The following is a 21,086-nucleotide window of genomic DNA, read 5'->3' as shown; positions in this document are numbered from 1 at the left end:
AGCCACCCATCTCTGGATGTCTGGAACCACGCCAAATGGAACGTCTGAAGGCGTGCCCCCACAACAGGAGATCCGAGAAGGGCTGGGAGCCAGTCATGCCACTGGCTTGTCAGTGACCTTTGCGTCCTGACGACTGGTGTTGGTTTGTTGGAAACCACGTCCTCGTCTGCCAGGCGTGGCTGTTCCTCTACCACGGCCTCGAAAGGGCTGAGGTCAGAAAGATTTGAACGCCGGGACAGAGTATTTCCGTCTAGGCACCGTTGGAGGCAATGGTAGGAAAACAGACTTCCCTCCCGTGGCCTCAGAAATGAGCACAGAAAAAACACTGAGGTACTCTGGGATATGGAGGGGTGGAGTGTTCTAAATTTAAATATTCAGTGCCCTGTTCTTGCTAAAGCCGTCCATATCCCAAGAGTACTCCAGTGACCCCTAGTGGATGAAAAAATAAGATTTTACTTACCGATAAATCTATTTCTCATAGTCCGTAGTGGATGCTGGGACTCCGTCAGGACCATGGGGAATAGCGGCTCCGCAGGAGACAGGGCACAAAATTTAAAAGTTTGACCACTAGGTGGTGTGTACTGGCTCCTCCCCCTATGACCCTCCTCCAAGCCTCAGGATACGGTGCCCGGACGAGCGTACACAATAAGGAAGGATTTTGAATCCCGGGTAAGACTCATACCAGCCACACCAATCACACCGTACAACTTGTGATCTGAACCCAGTTAACAGTATGATAACGTAGGAGCCTCTGAAAAGATGGCTCACAACAATAAACAACCCGATTTTTTTGTAACAATAACTATGTACAAGTATTGCAGACAATCCGCACTTGGGATGGGCGCCCAGCATCCACTACGGACTATGAGAAATAGATTTATCGGTAAGTAAAATCTTATTTTCTCTGACGTCCTAGTGGATGCTGGGACTCCGTCAGGACCATGGGGATTATACCAAAGCTCCCAAACGGGCGGGAGAGTGCGGATGACTCTGCAGCACCGAATGAGAGAACTCCAGGTCCTCCTTAGCCAGGGTATCAAATTTGTAGAATTTTACAAACGTGTTCTCCCCTGACCACGTAGCTGCTCGGCAGAGTTGTAATGCCGAGACCCCTCGGGCAGCCGCCCAAGATGAGCCCACCTTCCTTGTGGAGTGGGCATTGACAGATTTAGGCTGTGGCAGGCCTGCCACAGAATGTGCCAGTTGAATTGTGCTACAAATCCAACGAGCAATCGTCTGCTTAGAAGCAGGAGCACCCATCTTGTTGGGTGCATATAGTATAAACAGCGAGTCAGATTTTCTGACTCCAGCCGTCCTTGAAATATATATTTTCAATGCTCTGACAACGTCCAGCAACTTGGAATCCTCCAAATCGCCAGTAGCCGCAGGCACCACAATAGGCTGGTTCAGGTGAAACGCTGATACCACCTTAGGCAGAAAATGAGGACGCGTCCTCAATTCTGCCCTGTCCGAATGGAAAATCAGATATGGGCTTTTATACGACAAAGCCGCCAATTCTGACACTCTCCTGGCTGAAGCCAGAGCCAGTAGCATGGTTACTTTCCATGTAAGATATTTCAAATCTACCGATTTGAGTGGCTCAAACCAATGGGATTTGAGAAAATCCAAAACTACATTAAGATCCCACGGTGCCACTGGGGGCACAACCGGGGGCTGTATATGTAGTACTCCTTTTACAAAAGTCTGGACTTCAGGAACTGAAGCCAATTCTTTCTGGAAGAAAATCGACAGGGCCGAAATTTGAACCTTAATGGACCCTAATTTGAGGCCCATAGATAATCCTGTTTGCAGGAAATGTAGGAATCGACCCAGTTGAAATTCCTCTGTCGGGGCCTTCCTGGCCTCACACCATGCAACATATTTTCTCCAAATGCGGTGATAATGTTGTGCAGTCACCTCCTTCCTGGCTTTGACCAGGGTAGGGATGACCTCTTCCGGAATGCCTTTTTCCTTTAGGATCCGGCGTTCCACCGCCATGCCGTCAAACGCAGCCGCGGTAAGTCTTGGAATAGACACGGTCCCTGCTGAAGCAGATCCCTTCTTAGAGGTAGAGGCCACGGATCCTCCGTGAGCATCTCCTGAAGTTCCGGGTACCAAGTCCTTCTTGGCCAGTCCGGAGCCACTAGTATCGTTCTTACTCCCCTTTGCCATATAATTCTCAGTACCTTGGGTATGAGAGGCAGAGGAGGGAACACATACACTGACTGGTACACCCATGGTGTTACCAGAGCGTCCACAGCTATTGCCTGAGGATCTCTTGACCTGGCGCAATACCTGTCCAGTTTTTTGTTGAGGCGGGACGCCATCATGTCCACCATTGGTCTTTCCCATTGGACCACAATCATGTGGAAGACTTCTGGATGAAGTCCCCACTCTCCCGGGTGAAGATCGTGTCTGCTGAGGAAGTCTGCTTCCCAGTTGTCCACTCCCGGAATGAACACTGCCGACAGTGCTATCACATGATTTTCCGCCCAGCGAAGAATCCTTGCAGCTTCTGCCATTGCCCTCCTGCTTCTTATGCCGCCCTGTCTGTTTACGTGGGCGACTGCCGTGATGTTGTCCGACTGGATCAACACCGGCTGACCCTGAAGCAGAGGTTTTGCCAGGCTTAGAGCATTGTAGATTGCTCTTAGTTCCAGTATATTTATGTGAAGAGACGTTTCCAGGCTTGACCACACGCCCTGGAAGTTTCTTCCTTGTGTGACCGCTCCCCAGCCTCTCAGGCTGGCATCCGTGGTCACTAGGACCCAGTTCTGTATGCCGAATCTGCGGCCCTCCAACAGATGAGCACTCTGCAACCACCATAGCAGAGACAATTTTATCCGCTGATGCATCTGCAGATGCGATCCGGACCATTTGTCTAGCAGATCCCACTGAAAAATTCGTGCATGGAATCTGCCGAATGGAATCGCTTCGTAAGAAGCCACCATTTTTCCCAGGACTCTTGTGCATTGATGCACAGACACTGTCCCTGGTTTTAGGAGGTTCCTGACTAGTTCGGATAACTCCCTGGCTTTTTCCTCTGGAAGAAATACCTTTTTCTGAACAGTGTCCAGAATCATCCCTAGGAACAGCAGACGTGTCGTCGGGATCAGTTGGGATTTTGGAAAATTCAGAATCCACCCGTGCTGTTGGAGCACTACTTGAGTTAGTGCTACTCCGACCTCCAGCTGTTCTCTGGATCTTGCCCTTATCAGGAGATCGTCCAAGTAAGGGATAATTAATACGCCTTCTCTTCGAAGAAGGATCATCATTTCGGCCATCACCTTGGTAAAGACCCTGGGTGCCGTGGACAATCCAAACGGCAGCGTCTGAAACTGATGACAGTTTTGTACCACGAACCTGAGGAACCCTTGGTTGTAGAAGGGGTACCTTGACTATCACCTGCTGAGAATACAGCTTGTGAATGGCTTCCAATACCGTCGCCCTGTCGGAGGGAGACGTTGGCAAAGCAGACTTTAGGAACCGGCGAGGGGGAGACTTCTCGAATTCCAACCTGTAACCCTGAGATACTACCTGCAGGATCCAGGGGTCCACCTGCGAGTGAGCCCACTGTGCGCTGAAATTCTTGAGGCGACCCCCCACCGCCCCTGAGTCCGCTTGTAAGGTCCCAGCGTCATGCTGAGGCCTTTGCAGAAGCCGGGGAGGACTTCTGCTCCTGGGAAGGGGCTGCTTGGTGCAGTCTCTTACCCTTTCCTTTGCCTCGGGGCAAATATGAATGTCCTTTTGCTCGCTTGTTCTTATAGGAACGAAAGGACTGCGGCTGAAAAGACTGCGTCTTTTTCTGTTGGGAGGGGACTTGAGGTAAAAAGGTGGACTTCCCGGCTGTTGCCGTGGCTACCAAATCCGATAGACCGACCCCAAATAATTCCTTCCCTTTATACGGTAATACTTCCATATGCCGTTTGGAATCCGCATCGCCTGACCACTGTCGTGTCCATAGACTTCTTCTGGCAGATATGGACATCGCACTTACTCTTGATGCCAGAGTGCAGATATCTCTCTGTGCATCTCGCATATAAAGGAATGCATCCTTTAATTGCTCTATAGTCAATAAAATACTGTCCCTATCCAGGGTATCAATATTTTCAGTCAGGGACTCCGACCAAGCCACCCCAGCACTGCACATCCAGGCTGAGGCGATTGCTGGTCGCAGTATAACACCAGTATGTGTGTATATACTTTTTAGAGTATTTTCCAGCCTCCTATCAGCTGGATCCTTGAGGGCGGCCGTATCTTGTTTGGATAAACGTGTGAGCGCCTTGTCCACCCTAGGGGGTGTTTCCCAGCGCGCCCTAACCTCTGGCGGGAAAGGGTATAATGCCAATAACTTCTTTGAAATTAGCAGTTTTTTTTATCAGGGGTAACCCACGCTTCATCACACACGTCATTCAATTCCTCTGATTCAGGAAAAACTACAGGTAGTTTTTTCAGACCCCACATAATACCCCTTTTTGTGGTACTTGCAGTATCAGAGATATGCAAAGCCTCCTTCATTGCCGTGATCATATAACGTGTGGCCCTACTGGAAAATACGTTCGTTTCTTCACCGTCGACACTAGATTCGGTGTCCGTGTCTGGGTCTGTGTCGACAGACTGAGGCAAAGGGCGTTTTACAGCCCCTGACGGTGTTTGAGACGCCTGTACAGGTGCTAATTGGTTTGTCGGCCGTCTCATGTCGTCAACCGACTTTTGCAGCGTGCTGAAATTATCACGTAATTCCATAAACAAAGCCATCCATTCCGGTGTCGACTCCCTAGGGGGTGACATCACCATTACCGGCAATTGCTCCGCCTCCACACCAACATCGTCCTCATACATGTCGACACACACGTACCGACACACAGGGAATGCTCTGATAGAAGACAGGACCCCACTAGCCCTTTGGGGAGACAGAGGGAGAGTTTGCCAGCACACACCAAAGCGCTATAATTATATAGGAACAACCTTATATAAGTGTTGTTTCCTTATAGCTGCTTAAATATATATAATATCGCCAAAAAATGCCCCCCCTCTCTGTTTTTTACCCTGTTTCTGTAGTGCAGTGCAGGGGAGAGCCTGGGAGCCTTCCTAGCAGCGGAGCTGTGTAGGAAAATGGCGCTGTGTGCTGAGGAGATAGGCCCCGCCCCCTATTCCGGCGGGCTCTTCTCCCGGTTTTTCCGAGACCTGGCAGGGGTGAAATACATCCATATAGCCTCAGGGACTATATGTGATGTATTCTTTTTAGCCAGAAAGGTAATCTCATTGCTGCCCATGGCGCCCCCCCCAGCGCCCTGCACCCTCAGTGACCGCTGGTGTGAAGTGTGCCTGAGCGCAATGGCGCACAGCTGCAGTACTGTGCGCTACCTCATGAAGACTGAAAAGCCTTCAGCCGCCGGTTTCTGGACCTCTTCTTACTTCGGCATCTGCAAGGGGGTCGGCGGCGCGGCTCCGGTGACCCATCCAGGCTGTACCTGTGATCGTCCCTCTGGAGCTAGTGTCCAGTAGCCTAAGAAGCAAATCCATCCTGCACGCAGGTGAGTTCACTCCTTCTCCCCTAGGTCCCTCGTTGCAGTGAGCCTGTTGCCAGCAGGACTCACTGAAAATAAGAAACCTATCAAAACTTTTACTCTAAGCAGCTCTTTATGAGAGCCACCTAGATTGCACCCTGCTCGGACGGGCACAAAAACCTAACTGAGGCTTGGAGGAGGGTCATAGGGGGGAGGAGCCAGTACACACCACCTAGTGGTCAAACTTTTACATTTTGTGCCCTGTCTCCTGCGGAGCCGCTATTCCCCATGGTCCTGACGGAGTCCCAGCATCCACTAGGACGTCAGAGAAAGAAAAGCTCTGTTTTCACAGGCAATAAAGGGCTTTTCACTGATTTATGAATAGAGCTGTAGTTTCTATAAAATAACTTCTAGAAGAATGTTCTGTTTATGTGCTGCTGTAACCTGGATCTATAGATCTGCTATGCAGGGGATGTTTAGGATTAAATGTGGCTATTATCTTCTAGTCCGTAACAGATACATTTGACAATTAAATGGGCATGGAAGTCTTGCATTAGTTATATATATTTGCCAGTGCCAGAACAGTGACTGACAAAACACAAATAAGCAGTTATCAGCCTAATCCATCCTCACCATAGTTGTGGCAAAGATAGCAATCTCATGCCTGTACGTCTAGCTGTCACCAGTAACAAACAAAAAGGCATATGACAAATTTACTCACCAGACAGAGATGGCCCAGCAGGCAGAAAATTATGTGGCTGGCCTTCACCGGAGCAGGGTTCTGTCTGCTGAAAGCTGCTTTCTAAATGCCTTCTCTTTTGCATGCGTTTATATTCTTGTTTTATGTTGTGAAGGATTTGTTCTGTAAACAAAAATTAAAGGCCATAAAAATCTTTAACTTCTACATTTACTCTTATTGCTGAAAAGGTAAAAAAAAAAAATATATGCTCAGAAGATTTATATTTATGGCACCAACTAATCCAACAGGCCCATGTGTCAAAATGCTTGATATTTTAAGAAGCTATCCAGAGTAATTTGGATTCTTGATAACAGGTCCAAGCATTGAAGTAGTAAAAAAAAAAAACCTTAGCAATGTAAAGTATTGCTGTTGGAACGTAAGTAAAGTGATCATCTAGACCAGGGGTGGGGAACCTCCGGCCCGCGGGCCGTATAAGCCAATTGATCCAGCCTGGCCAGCCACTGCTGTGTGTGGCAGGGGAGGAGAGTGCAGCGTGACATGTCTGTATCTGGCAGTGCACTACTGGAGGCAGGCTAATTTTTAAGTTGATAATTTTTGTATGGCCCCCGCAGGATTTTATAAATATCCAAATGGTCCTTGGTAGAAAAAAAAAAAAAAAAAGGTTCCCCACACCTGATCTAGACAGCAGATACAGTAAACACATTGTACATAAAATGCAATGGGAGCAACTCAGTTGTTTTTGCACACCCAATCTTCCGTCTAAAGTGACAGGAGATCGGGGATACAATTCAATTGTACTTTTTTTTTTTTTTTAAATACACACTGATCACAAAAAATATGCATATAAATTGAAAGTGGCTACTTTTCCCCCCAATAATTGGCAAAGCTGGTCACCTGCTGTAACCAAATCTGTATTAGTATTATTAGGCATCATGCTACTCCACAGCAAATCTAAGTGCACCTTTTAAAAAAAACAAACTATAGGAGTGCATAACTTTTACTAAATACCCATCAGTTCTACTCTAAAGGTTATGAAACCTTAATTTTTTGTTGTGCATTTTTTTGTCGAGTGTCTTTGAATGTTTCATATTTATATTTTGTAGAAATAACCACAATAATTATGTTGAAAAGGTTTTTCGAGCCGGTTTTTTTTTGGCCTGCATTATTTATTGCGGTCTTTTGCTTTATGCACATGTGGTTTGTTTTGGTTTCCTGTATTGCTAGAAGTACATCAAAATAACTTTGTTAGATCTTTATGGGGGGGGGGGGGGGGGGGGGGGATTCAGTTTAGTACTTTAGTAAATCTCACTCACAGGCATCAATTCAATCCAGCACAAATTGAACAGCGCCAGGAAGGATATCCTGGAGCTATTCAATTCCGTGCAAGGTTTGCCGGCCTGAAGGATTTCTTCTCGCACCCCTCCTGGGGTGCGACCAGAAATCTGACAAAATTACTGGCACGATACAGTTTTCTGCCCCTTAGCATGCCAGAAACAGCACCACGCCTGCCACTTAACTCAGAGAATGTTTAAGGTACTTAAGTCAGAAAACACTGTCTAAGGTGCAAGAACCAGCATTCTCCAATAAAACAGCTGAATTGAATAGCGCCGGGAGCTCCTTCTCATCGCTGTTCAAGTTGCACTGTATTGAATGGAGCAATTCAATTAATTTGCAGGAATTAAGTGCCTGTGATCTATTCAATTACTTCCCACGAATAGAGAGGCTGTACTTATTGCAGATTTCTACTCGCACCCCCAAAAAGGCACCAGCAGAAACCTGACAGTTTAGTTGCAGCATAATGCAGGAACTGGGCAGGAAATAGCAGCAGTCACAGGAAGTAATTAAATAGCTCCTAGGCACTTTGGTCAGGAGCTAAATTCCCATGTTAAGAATTGAATAATTTCGTTAATGCTAAAGGAAAGTCGCTTAAAACAAAAAAATGGATCACCCACTCCCCAAAATTAGTTTAAATGCTCCCATGATTGGTTTACTGTCCCATATGACTTTATCACTAAGTTTGAAAGCAGACTTACTGAAAACAGACTTGATTGATTACATGATGCTTGACTCCTGCAAATGTATTATTTGGAGAGATGTTTATTATTTTTAAAAGGTTTGTTCCTTTTTAAAAAAGTGAATGGCTACATAGTATTGGATTTCTGTAATGTTTCTGCAGCACCAATACTACTGAATCTATATCAGAGCTGGCCAAAGCAGTCCTCGAGATCTACCAACAGTTCACATTTTCCAGACCACCTAGCTGGTGTACAGGTGTAGTCATTACTAATAAAGATGTGCTGCATTCATTCCTAACTGACAATGCTACAGATCCCCAGGAGGCCTGGAAAACATGAACTGTTGGTAGATCTCGAAGACCGGCTTGACCAGCGCTCATCTAAATAATTTGCTCGACTGTGGGCCTACAGTTCCAAAGAAACTTGTTTCAGGAGTTGAGCCCAAGACCCTTACCCAATTACGTATATACTATATTTAAAAGAAAAAAAAATTTTCAACCAAAAAAAAAGAAAAGAAAAAAAGGGGGGGTTCTGGTCAAGTTCTCGGCAGTAGAGATTGGAATCCCGACACTGCTCAGAATGCTGGCGCCGACATCCCAACTAGGAGCACAAATCATTCTGTTTTGGTTAGCTTCTATTAAGTAAACCTTGATACCCCAACATTTATATAGCTTATAATAAGAATTTACTTACCGATAATTCTATTTCTCGGAGTCCGTAGTGGATGCTGGGGTTCCTGAAAGGACCATGGGGAATAGCGGCTCCGCAGGAGACAGGGCACAAAAAAGTAAAGCTTTACTAGGTCAGGTGGTGTGCACTGGCTCCTCCCCCTATGACCCTCCTCCAGACTCCAGTTAGGTACTGTGCCCGGACGAGCATACACAATAAGGGAGGCATTTTGAATCCCGGGTAAGACTCATACCAGCCACACCAATCACACCGTACAACTTGTGATCTAAACCCAGTTAACAGTATGACAACAGAAAGGGCCTCTTAAAGATGGCTCCTTAACAATAACCCGAATTAGTTAACAATAACTATGTACAAGTATTGCAGATAATCCGCACTTGGGATGGGCGCCCAGCATCCACTACGGACTCCGAGAAATAGAATTATCGGTAAGTAAATTCTTATTTTCTCTATCGTCCTAAGTGGATGCTGGGGTTCCTGAAAGGACCATGGGGATTATACCAAAGCTCCCAAACGGGCGGGAGAGTGCGGATGACTCTGCAGCACCGAATGAGAGAACTCCAGGTCCTCCTTTGCCAGGGTATCAAATTTGTAAAATTTTACAAACGTGTTCTCCCCCGACCACGTAGCTGCTCGGCAGAGTTGTAATGCCGAGACCCCTCGGGCAGCCGCCCAAGATGAGCCCACCTTCCTTGTGGAGTGGGCTTTTACAGTTTTAGGCTGTGGCAGGCCTGCCACAGAATGTGCAAGTTGAATTGTGTTACAAATCCAACGAGCAATCGACTGCTTAGAAGCAGGTGCGCCCAACTTGTTGGGTGCATACAATATAAACAGCGAGTCAGATTTTCTGACTCCAGCCGTCCTTGCAATGTATATTTTTAAGGCTCTGACAACGTCCAACAACTTGGAGTCCTCCAAGTCGCTAGTGGCCGCAGGCACCACAATAGGTTGGTTCAGATGAAATGCTGATACCACTTTAGGGAGAAAATGCGGACGAGTCCGCAGTTCTGCCCTATCCGAATGGAAGATTAGATAAGGACTTTTATAAGATAAAGCCGCCAATTCAGATACTCTCCTGGCAGAGGCCAGGGCTAGTAACATAGTCACTTTCAATGTGAGATATTTCAAATCCACCTTTTTCAATGGTTCAAACCAATGGGATTTGAGGAAATCTAAAACTACATTTAGATCCCACGGTGCCACCGGAGGCACCACAGGAGGCTGTATATGCAGTACTCCCTTGACAAAAGTCTGGACCTCAGGGACAGAGGCCAATTCTTTTTGGAAGAATATTGACAGGGCCGAAATTTGAACCTTAATGGATCCCAATTTGAGACCCATAGATAATCCTGATTGCAGGAAATGTAGGAAACGACCCAGTTGGAATTCCTCCGTCGGAACCCTCCGATCCTCGCACCACGCTACATATTTTCGCCAAATGCGGTGATAATGTTTCACGGTGACTTCCTTCCGTGCCTTAATCAAGGTAGGAATGACTTCTTCTGGAATGCCTTTCCCTTTTAGGATCTGGCGTTCAACCGCCATGCCGTCAAACGCAGCCGCGGTAAGTCTTGAAAAAGACAGGGACCCTGCTGTAGCAGGTCCCTTCTCAGAGGTAGAGGCCACGGTTCGTCCGTGAGCATCTCTTGAAGTTCCGGATACCAAGTCCTTCTCGGCCAATCCGGAACCACTAGTATTGTTCTTACTCTTCTTTGCCGTATGATCTTCAATACCTTTGGTATGAGCGGCAGAGGAGGAAACACATACACTGACTGGTACACCCAAGGAGTTACCAGTGCGTCCACAGCTATTGCCTGTGGATCTCTTGACCTGGCGCAATATTTGTCCAGTTTCTTGTTGAGGCGAGACGCCATCATGTCTACAATTGGTCTTTCCCAACGGTCTATTAACATGTTGAAGACTTCTGGATGTAGACCCCACTCTCCCGGATGAAGATCGTGTCTGCTGAGGAAGTCTGCTTCCCAGTTGTCCACGCCCGGGATGAACACTGCTGACAGTGCTATCACGTGATTCTCCGCCCAGCGAAGAATCTTGGCAGCTTCTGCCATTGCACTCCTGCTTCTTGTGCCGCCCTGCCTGTTTACATGGGCGACCGCCGTGATGTTGTCCGACTGAATCAACACCGGCTTTCCTTGCAGGAGAAGTTCCGCCTGGCTTAGAGCATTGTAGATTGCTCTTAGTTCCAGAATGTTTATGTGAAGAGACTTTTCCAGACTCGTCCATACTCCCTGGAAGTTTCTTCCTTGTGTGACTGCTCCCCAGCCTCTCAGGCTGGCGTCCGTGGTCACCAGGATCCAATCCTGAATGCCGAATCTGCGGCCTTCTAATAGGTGAGCCTTCTGCAACCACCACAGAAGTGACACCCTTGTCTTTGGTGACAGGGTTATTTGCAGGTGCATCTGCAGATGCGACCCTGACCATTTGTCCAACAGATCCCTTTGGAATATTCTTGCATGGAATCTGCCGAATGGAATTGCTTCGTAAGAAGCCACCATTTTTCCCAGGACTCTTGTGCATTGATGTACTGACACTTTTCCTGGTTTTAGGAGGTTCCTGACCAGATCGGATAACTCCTTGGCTTTTTCCTCTGGAAGGAAAACCTTTTTCTGAACCGTGTCCAGAATCATTCCTAGGAACAGCAGACGAGTTGTCGGGATTAAATGGGATTTTGGAATATTCAGAATCCACCCGTGTTGTCTTAGCACCTCTTGAGATAGTGCTAAAGCTGTCTCCAGCTGTTCTCTGGACCTTGCCCTTATTAGGAGATCGTCCAAGTATGGGATAACTAATACGCCTTTTCTTCGAAGAAGAATCATCATCTCGGCCATTACCTTGGTAAAGACCCGAGGCGCCGTGGACAATCCGAACGGCAGCGTCTGAAACTGATAGTGACAGTTTTGAACAATGAACCTGAGGTACCCCTGGTGTGCGGGGTAAATCGGAACGTGTAGATACGCATCCTTGATGTCCAAGGATACCATAAAGTCCCCTTCTTCCAGGTTCGCTATCACTGCTCTGAGTGACTCCATCTTGAACTTGAACTTTTTTATGTAGAGGTTCAAGGACTTCAGATTTAGAATAGGCCTTACCGAGCCATCCGGCTTCGGTACCACAAATAGAGTGGAATAATACCCCTTTCCTTGTTGTAATAGGGGTACTTTGACTATCACCTGCTGAGCGTACAGCTTGTGAATGGCTTCCAACACCCTCTCCCTTTCGGAAGAGACGGTTGGTAAGGCAGACTTCAGGAAACGATGAGGAGGATCCGTCTCTAATTCCAACCTGTACCCCTGAGATATTATCTGCAGGATCCAGGGGTCTACCTGCGAGTGAGCCCACTGCGCGCTGTAATTTTTGAGACGGCCCCCCACTGTCCCCGAGTCCGCTTGAGAGGCCCCAGCGTCATGCTGAGGTTTTTGCAGGAGCCGGGGAGGGCTTCTGTTCCTGGGAAGGAGCTGCCTGTTGGTGTCTCTTCCCTCTTCCTCTGCCTCGTGGCAGGTACGACAAGCCCTTTGCTCTCTTATTTTTGTAGGAGCGAAAAGGCTGCGGTTGAAAGGTCGGTGCCTTTCTCTGTTGGGGAGTGACTTGAGGTAAAAAAGTGGATTTCCCGGCAGTAGCCGTGGCCACCAAGTCTGATAGACCAACTCCAAATAACTCCTCCCCTTTATACGGCAAAACCTCCATGTGACGTTTTGAATCCGCATCGCCTGTCCACTGTCGTGTCCATAAGGCTCTTCTGGCTGAAATGGACATAGCACTCACCCGAGATGCCAGTGTGCAAATATCCCTCTGTGCATCACGCATATAGATAAATGCATCCTTTATTTGTTCTAACGACAGTAAAACATTGTCCCTATCTAGGGTATCAATATTTTCAATCAGGGATTCTGACCAAACTACTCCAGCACTGCACATCCAGGCAGTTGCTATAGCTGGTCGTAGTATAACACCTGCATGTGTGTATATATTCTTTTGAATAACTTCCATCTTTCTATCTGATGGATCCTTAAGTGCGGCCGTCTCAGGAGAGGGTAACGCCACTTGTTTGGATAAGCGTGTGAGCGCCTTGTCCACCTTAGGGGGTGTTTCCCAGCGCGCCCTAACCTCTGGCGGGAAAGGGTATAATGCCAATAACTTTTTTGAAATTATCAACTTTTTATCAGGAGCAACCCACGCTTCATCACACACGTCATTTAATTCTTCTGATTCAGGAAAAACTGTTTGTAGTTTTTTCACACCATACATAATACCCTGTTTTACGGTATCTGTAGTATCAGCTAAATGTAACGTCTCCTTCATTGCCAAAATCATATAACGTGTGGCCCTACTGGAAAATACGTTTGAATTTCTACCGTCGTCACTGGAATCAGTGCCCGTGTCTGGGTCTGTGTCGACCGACTGAGGCAAAGGGCGTTTTACAGCCCCTGACGGTGTTTGAGGCGCCTGGACAGGCATTAATTGATTGTCCGGCCGCCTCATGTCCTCAACTGACTGTTTAAGGGAAGATAAACCATCACGTAATTCCACAAATAAAGGCATCCATTCTGGTGTCGACCCCCTGGGGGGTGACATCTGCATATTTGGCAATTGCTCCGCCTCCACACCAATATCGTCCTCATACATGTCGACACCACGTACCGACACACACCGCAAACGCACAGGGAATGCTCTAATGAAGACAGGACCCACTAGCCCTTTTGGGGAGACAGAGGGAGAGTCTGCCAGCACACACCACAAAGCGCTATATATACAAGGGATATCCTTATATTAAGTGCTCCCTTATAGCTGCTTTAATATATATATATATATAGCCATTAATGTGCCCCCCCTCTCTGTTTTACCCTGTTTCTGTAGTGCAGTGCAGGGGAGAGACCTGGGAGCCGTTCTGACCAGCGGAGCTGTGACAGAAAATGGCGCCGTGTGCTGAGGAGATAGGCCCCGCCCCTTTTTCGGCGGGTTCTTCTCCCGCTATTTTTCCAGTCAGGCAGGGGTTAAATATCTCCATATAGCCCCTATGGGCTATATGTGAGGTATTTTTAGCCTTGTATAAGGTTTATATTTGCCTCTCAGAGCGCCCCCCCCCAGCGCTCTGCACCCTCAGTGACTGCCCAGTGAAGTGTGCTGAGAGGAAAATGGCGCACAGCTGCAGTGCTGTGCGCTACCTTATGAAGACTGAGGAGTCTTCAGCCGCCGGTTTCCGGACCTCTTCACGCTTCAGCATCTGCAAGGGGGTCGGCGGCGCGGCTCCGGGACCGGACTCCACGGCTGGGCCTGTGTTCGATCCCTCTGGAGCTAATGGTGTCCAGTAGCCAAGCAGCAAATCCACTCTGCATGCAGGTGAGTTTACTACTTTCCCCCTAAGTCCCACGTTGCAGTGATCCTGTTGCCAGCAGGACTCACTGTAAAGAAAAAAACCTAAACTAAACTTTCTCTAAGCAGCTCTTTAGGAGAGCCACCTAGATTGCACCCTTCTCGTTCGGGCACAAAATCTAACTGGAGTCTGGAGGAGGGTCATAGGGGGAGGAGCCAGTGCACACCACCTGACCTAGTAAAGCTTTACTTTTTTGTGCCCTGTCTCCTGCGGAGCCGCTATTCCCCATGGTCCTTTCAGGAACCCCAGCATCCACTTAGGACGATAGAGAAATATTAATATTATGCAGAACACGACCCACCCAAAATACGAATTACTTTGACATCCTTAAGTGAGGAATGGCAACTATCCACCCTGACCCAAAGAGCCTACACATTAGATCAGTGATCTCCAACCCGTCGCTTGCAAGCTACTGGTAGCTCACCGTAGTATATTTGGTAGCTGACAAAGCGCACGGGCTTGGCCAGTCACTGGCACTCCTCCTCACTTCATTTTTAATATGGTTCCGGCCGTCAGCCAATCAGAGCTTGTGGACAGGCAGCGGCGGCACCTGATTGGCTCACTTACCGACACCATATTGTAAATGCCCGCCACCGGAGACTGTCACCCTCACCGCAGCCGCTCTCCGGACTTCACAGGAGAGGCGCGCGCTGCGCTCTCCTCCCCTTCCGCCCCTCATACAGGAGGAGCAGTATCGGCGGCAGTAGAAGAAGCCAGCAAGGGTTACCACTGTGTGGGGCACAGTATCGGACACTGCTGGGAGGCATTATTTGTGTGTCTGGCACTGCTGGGGGGCATTATTTGCGTGTCTGGCACTACATGGGGGGGGGGGGGGGGGGATTACTTGTAGTTGTGAGGCCACACCCACTTTTGCAGGAACGCACGCCCATTGAGAGGAGGGGGTAGCTCCTTCAGAGGTTTTATTTTTCGAAAGTAGCTCACACCCGAATTAAGGTTGGAGACCACTGCATTAGATTCTATGCAACCTCGGAGAACCAGGGTTAACCACTCATAGGAAACATGCAGTTGGAAAATGCACCTCCCAGTACAATCCTTTTGTAAATGCAAAACAAAACCTGTGCATTTAATTCAATCATTATTTACAGAACACAAAAAGTGACTTGTCAAACCATTATAACAGTCAAGGAGAGGCCTGACTAATGCAGAAGTAGTGAGGATCAACATTGTTATTGGGAATGCATTAGCATTCCTCTGCTAGGAACAAGTTAAGAGTATGTCATTTCTTTGCAATGAATAATCACATTTTAAATATATGTATCCTAAATGAGGCAAAGTACAGTTTAGTCACTGTAGAGTCTTCTAAAGAGTTGCATAGCAATTAAGGGTTTACCGATTTACTGTAAGTAAAGACATGACTGACTGATTAATACTGTAGACCAGTGGTTCCCAAACTATTGAGTCATGGCACCCTAGAGTATCAGAATTGTTTTCACGGAACCCATAGACCAAAAGTGTCTTATTGAGAAAAATCAGAAAAAAAATATTAAAATTGAGTAAACTGTGTTTATAGGTCATCCTTAGGTTCACATCATGTGGAGAGGTACAGGATTCACTTCCATTTCAACACATATTTGATGATTGGCAGTCACAAGCACTGGATTTGCCTATTTCATTGACCATAAATAATTTTGAAAATTGTCCTGGGCCTTCAACCCAGGGCACCCCTGCAAGTACCCTGAGGCACAGTTTGAGAACCACTGCTGTAGAGGTTTTCTATCATACAGCTACAGTAATTTCATTGATACAGACTTTTTTCAATTCCCCAAATATAATCCATATTAAATACATAGGGGGTATGTATCAAAGGTTGAAGAGAAAGTGAAGATAGAAAGTACTAACCATTCAGATTCTGTCATGTCACAGGCTATATCTGAAAACTGTCACTTAGGAGCTGACTTGTTGGTGCTTTCTCTCTTAAATCTTTAATATCCCCCTTATTCCTGGAGGAGGATTGATAGAACCATAGAAATGGCAACGTAAAGGGGAATTAAATTCGTCAGCACCAACACCATGCAGAATGTCTGCCAGTATTGCCACTTTTCCCTCATACCTCTTGAAAACATATAAAGGTCTGCACTACAGCAACTGGCCAGGAATCAAAAAGAATTAAAATTTCCCCATTAGAAAAACAATATCACTTTGTGTTAAGTACTGTAAAGAAAAAAAAAAATAACCTGTATATTCCATTCCAGACTATGGGGATTGGTCAACTTTTTTGTGGTAATTTAGCTCCCGGCTAAGAGCATGGAAGCTAAATAATTACTCCCCGGGATGGGGAGTTTTTCTGTAATAATGCCATGAAATGAGCAGCATTAGGTTGCAGCTCAGACGTGAAGCAGCTGTCCGGTCGCAACTAGCCAAAAGCCCTACTTAACGTAGGGTTCTGCTTACACCTCAAGAGGGTGCAAGCAGAAAATCATATCAAGTGCAGCCTCTGAGCTAGTCGCCGGAAGTAATTGAATAGCTCACAGGCACTTAAGGTCTGATTCATAGTTGTACACAAACAATTGTGGGTGTACTGTGCCCCAAGCTGCAGCATGTTGTTTTCGAGCTATTGGGACTGTTTCACAAATTGAGAGATTGTCACCCCATTTTGAAGGCATGGCCAGGGTCTGCATCACTTCAGTCACCTATTCAGAGTAGGATTAGACTTACTCAGATGGGCGATGACTACAGCCGGTAAGTCGACGCTACTGTATGTATTCGCACAGGTAACTCTGATCTGCGATGCCGGCAGGAGGCATTTATGTTCTTCAGACACCTCCTGTGGCATTAGTTGTACAGTAATGCACAGACGCTTCCTTGCAGCTATGCAATACTGTACAACTATGAATCAGGCCCAAGAGTTTAATTCCTGCAAATGAATAGAATCAGCCATATAGGGGGAATTCACTTGGACTGTTGGGGTTATTCAGGTTTATTAGCAAACAAAACAAAGTTAGCAATTGGGCCAAACCATGTAGCACTGCTGGTGGGTCAGATGTAACATGTGCAGAGATTTAGATTTGGTGGATTATATTGTTTGTGTATGGCAAATACTGGCTGCTTAATTTCTACAGTACATTGCAGTTTGAACGCACCCCACCCAAATCTGTGGGGAGGGGGGGGGGGTTGGATTCAAATCACCACTGATCTAAAGGGGCATTATTTAAATGCCCCCTGTTATGCCAATTACAGTCTGGTTTCAACTTAAACCAGATTAAAGTATACGCCCAAACAGGTCTCTGTGTGCTTTCAGCTCGCTACCCCTGGGGAGGGGTAACATTTGAATCCGGCCCTGTATCTCCATGGTTTTGCCAACAAACCTGAATAAGGCCTTATGTCTGGTAAAGTTTTATTACCAAATGCAAATGTTACTATACAAGTCTCCTGACTAGATTTTTACATGGGCTACCTTGTTTACATGATACCCATCTGTATAAGCCATTTTGTTGGACAGCTGTAATACATATAGATATTATATATACACACACGCACACATATACATACATATTGCCCTGATATCATGTGATTACTTAGAGCCAATGCACTGGAAGCTTGATCTTACAGCAGTAAGCATGTTCCTGCCAATACATGGCTTGTTTAGCATCATGCAAATTCACTGCCATCCAAAAAAAGGCCATCTGCGTGTTTAGTGTGGTCTATTCAGCTGTTTGTTCCATGAGGGTTGTGTAGGTGACAACATTGTTGTAAGAGTAGATCAGGGGTCACTGTAGTCTACGCTGCTTATATAAAACTTGCCAACCTGTAGCTTTCACATACAAAGGAATGTATCACTTCATTGGCAAGTCAAAATAAAACAAGTTTGAGGTTACTCTTTAAGGAGCGGGGGGGGGTTTATCAACGCTTCAGAGAAATAAAAGTGAGAGATAAAAGTACCAATCGGCTTTTAATGCCACTTTCAGACAGAAGCCAGGGCTTCAACACTTTATTCTGAACACAGGTCATAGCTCCTATACCCCTTTTACACTGCAGTTTGGACACTAGTTATTCCTGTCGTGACCCCTTTCACATTGAACCCGTGTCAGCCCTGCAAAATTGTGTAGTCATCAAAAGTAAGTGTCATGGGCTAAGTCATGAGCCAGAACTCCTGATGCACCAATTGGCTCCATTTATGCATGGCCTGAGGTGACAAAACCCGTGTCGCACCCTTTCAGACATCAGGCAACCTGGGTCAGACCCAGGAATAACACTGTTATACTCCTTTTATACCGCACAAATAACCCGGCATGCTGTTAGGGTCCAATGCCGGATCCCACCCGAGAAAGACCAGTTTCTAATTCCCGGGTGGGATAAGGCAGTGGCGATGTGAAAGGGGTATAAGTGACCAGGGTCAAGGAACCCAATATTTTGGACATGGGTAGACCCAGTCTGCCCCAGCAAATTCTTGGGTAAAATTCTCTGTCTGAAAGGGGGATTACTGTCATTTTTCAAACACAGCCTCTCAAGTGTAAAGGTAGAAGCTGATAAGCTAGTACTTCATCTCGCCCCAAGCATTGATAAATAACCCTTTAAATGTGAAGCGATATGGGCACGGGCGGGGGGGATTTATACATACACGCCCTCAACACATAATGAAGTGATAAACTAAAACCCAATCTTAAACGAGGAAGTGTGCAGTATTAATTGCAGCATGAAATGTCATGCAACAATCACTAAATGTATCCATAAAGGTAATTCTGATCACTTAGCACACCATGGAACAAAAGCCATTACATTTGCCATTCAATGAATACTTACTACATTGCATTCCTGTAGGGGATCACCCCCACCCATTGTGATAAGAAAATAATGCTATAGCATTGCCTAAATTAATTTGGAAAAAGAAAACTCACAATTGTATCCTCTTAGCCAGATAAGTATTATATGAACCTCCACCCAATCAAATGGCAAATAAAAAAAGGCAGTTGGATAATAATTTAAAGTCATTCATGATGTCACAGCTGAATACATTTGACAACCCATTAAAATATATATATATATATATATATATATATATATATATATATATATATTTTACACACACATATGTACATACACAATCTCACATAAGCACACTGCTTACAGCTATGTCTCGGTTATGTGCAAGTTTTTAAAACATTTGTCTCCATCTCCCCAGCCCTAAGCAATCATACCTCCCACACATAAGACAATATAAATGCAGCTGTTCACAGCACATTACATACTCTATCCCCGCTATTAGCACACAGTGCACCTTGGTTTTCCTTGTCCAAAATGTCCCCTTAGTAGCAAATGGTTACTACCCAGGGCTTGCAGCCGTCTCCCTCCCCCAAGCAACTGTCTGGCAGTCCCATCCCTGGCACACACACCTCTTGCTCATCCTACCCCATATACCCTAGGCTCAATAACCCCTACCCCATGCATGCCCCCAGCATCACCAGTCCTGTGAGGAGCCCACCTGCGGTTAGCCGGGAGGACACCTCCCCGAAGGGTGAAGGCTCCATACGGAGGTATTTCTGTGGGGAGGGTCCGGAGGGGGAGAGAGGGGCGCATCGCCTTCTCTTTGGAGAGGCCGCCGGACTCAGGAGAGGGTCGAAGTCGATAGTCCTTTTAAGGGTGGCTCCACAGGCCATGTCCGGGCACGGGCGAGCACAGACCCAGAGCGAAGGGCAAATATATGGCAGGGAGACTCCCCACTGCGGCTCTTCTCCGATTACCCCCGGCCTATATCTAGGCGCTGCCTCTTCAGTCTCCCGTCACCTTCCCGTGACAATCCTCCGGCTGCCTGCTCTCCGGGGACACGCCACAGCGTTATCAGCTGCAGCTGGGCCGCTGACGCACAGTGCCGGAGAGGATGGCGAGGGATGGCGCGGCCACTCACTGATACACCGTGCTGCGTTACTCAGCTCTACCGCTGCTGGGACCGTCTGACTCTGTGCTCTCCTCAATATGGCGTTATCAACAACGCCACTGATTCATTCTCACGCCGACATACACCGCTGGCGCGGGGGCGCTTCTGGGAAATGTAGTCCGCGCGTCTACTCGCTGTGCAGCGCAAACCGCCAAATGAACGACATTACCCGGCATGCTCTAATTCAGGGCAGTCACTTCCGTATTTGAATTTAAATCCCCGTAGTTGTTTTGAAACTTATGAACGGGGAGTTGTCATTGGCTGGCTGAGATGCTCGGTGTGTACATTGTGTAGACAGTGGCGTACGGCTGGTGCGGGAGGGGGTGCGTTGTAGAGTATAGAGAGGGTACACACGGGATATATGTTTATAACTATATACAGAAATACCGCTCGCTCGTATTTAATTGCGTGTACAGTATCTGCTGTGTTTCCCCGTTTTTTCTTTGCTTTGTAATACGAGGCTATTGTGTCTATTCATGAAGCAGTGAAAAGTGTGGAGAAGTGAACCAGTGGAGAAGTTGGCCATGGCAACCAATCAGCATTGAAGTAACATAATTTGCATACAATACAATTGTACGGAGCAGCTGATTGGTTGTCATGGGCAACTTCTCCACAGCCTCACTTGTCCACTCTTTTCTTAATGAATAGACCCCTTAATGACAAACTACTGTCATTTAACAATCATGTATCCTCCATGTTTGTTACCAGGTAATGAATGACCAGGTTGAGTAATGACCATTTACTTACACAATGGGGGTCATTCCGAGTTGTTCTCTCGTTGCAGATTTTCGCTATACTGCCATTAGTCGCTTACTGCGCATGCGCAAGGTTCGCAGAGCGCATGCGCTTAGTTATTTTACACAAAAGTTAGGTATTTTACTCACGG

The 21,086-nt window shown here is 46.7% G+C and overlaps 1 protein-coding gene across 2 annotated transcripts in view; it reads right to left on the bottom strand.

Annotated features, from left to right (window-relative positions):
* The window catches only part of AKIRIN2 (akirin 2), a 58,860-nt gene extending 38,477 nt beyond the window's left edge, over positions 1-20,383 (bottom strand). Inside the window, exons 1-2 of one of the 2 annotated variants that reach the window (XM_063916928.1) lie at positions 19,748-20,383; positions 6,232-6,372 (exon numbers count right to left, since the gene is read on the bottom strand). In XM_063916928.1, the coding sequence (XP_063772998.1) occupies positions 6,232-6,372; positions 19,748-19,922 (316 nt within the window). In that variant the 5' untranslated portion in view covers positions 19,923-20,383. The remainder of the gene's footprint in view (positions 1-6,231; positions 6,373-19,747) is intronic. The other variant, XM_063916927.1, reaches the window with a different exon arrangement.
* Between the last annotated feature and the right edge of the window lie 703 nt (positions 20,384-21,086).

Source organism: Pseudophryne corroboree, chromosome 4 (assembly GCF_028390025.1).
Source record: "Pseudophryne corroboree isolate aPseCor3 chromosome 4, aPseCor3.hap2, whole genome shotgun sequence".
Lineage (NCBI taxonomy): Eukaryota > Metazoa > Chordata > Amphibia > Anura > Myobatrachidae > Pseudophryne > Pseudophryne corroboree.
This window is presented reverse-complemented; position numbering and strand designations above follow the sequence as displayed.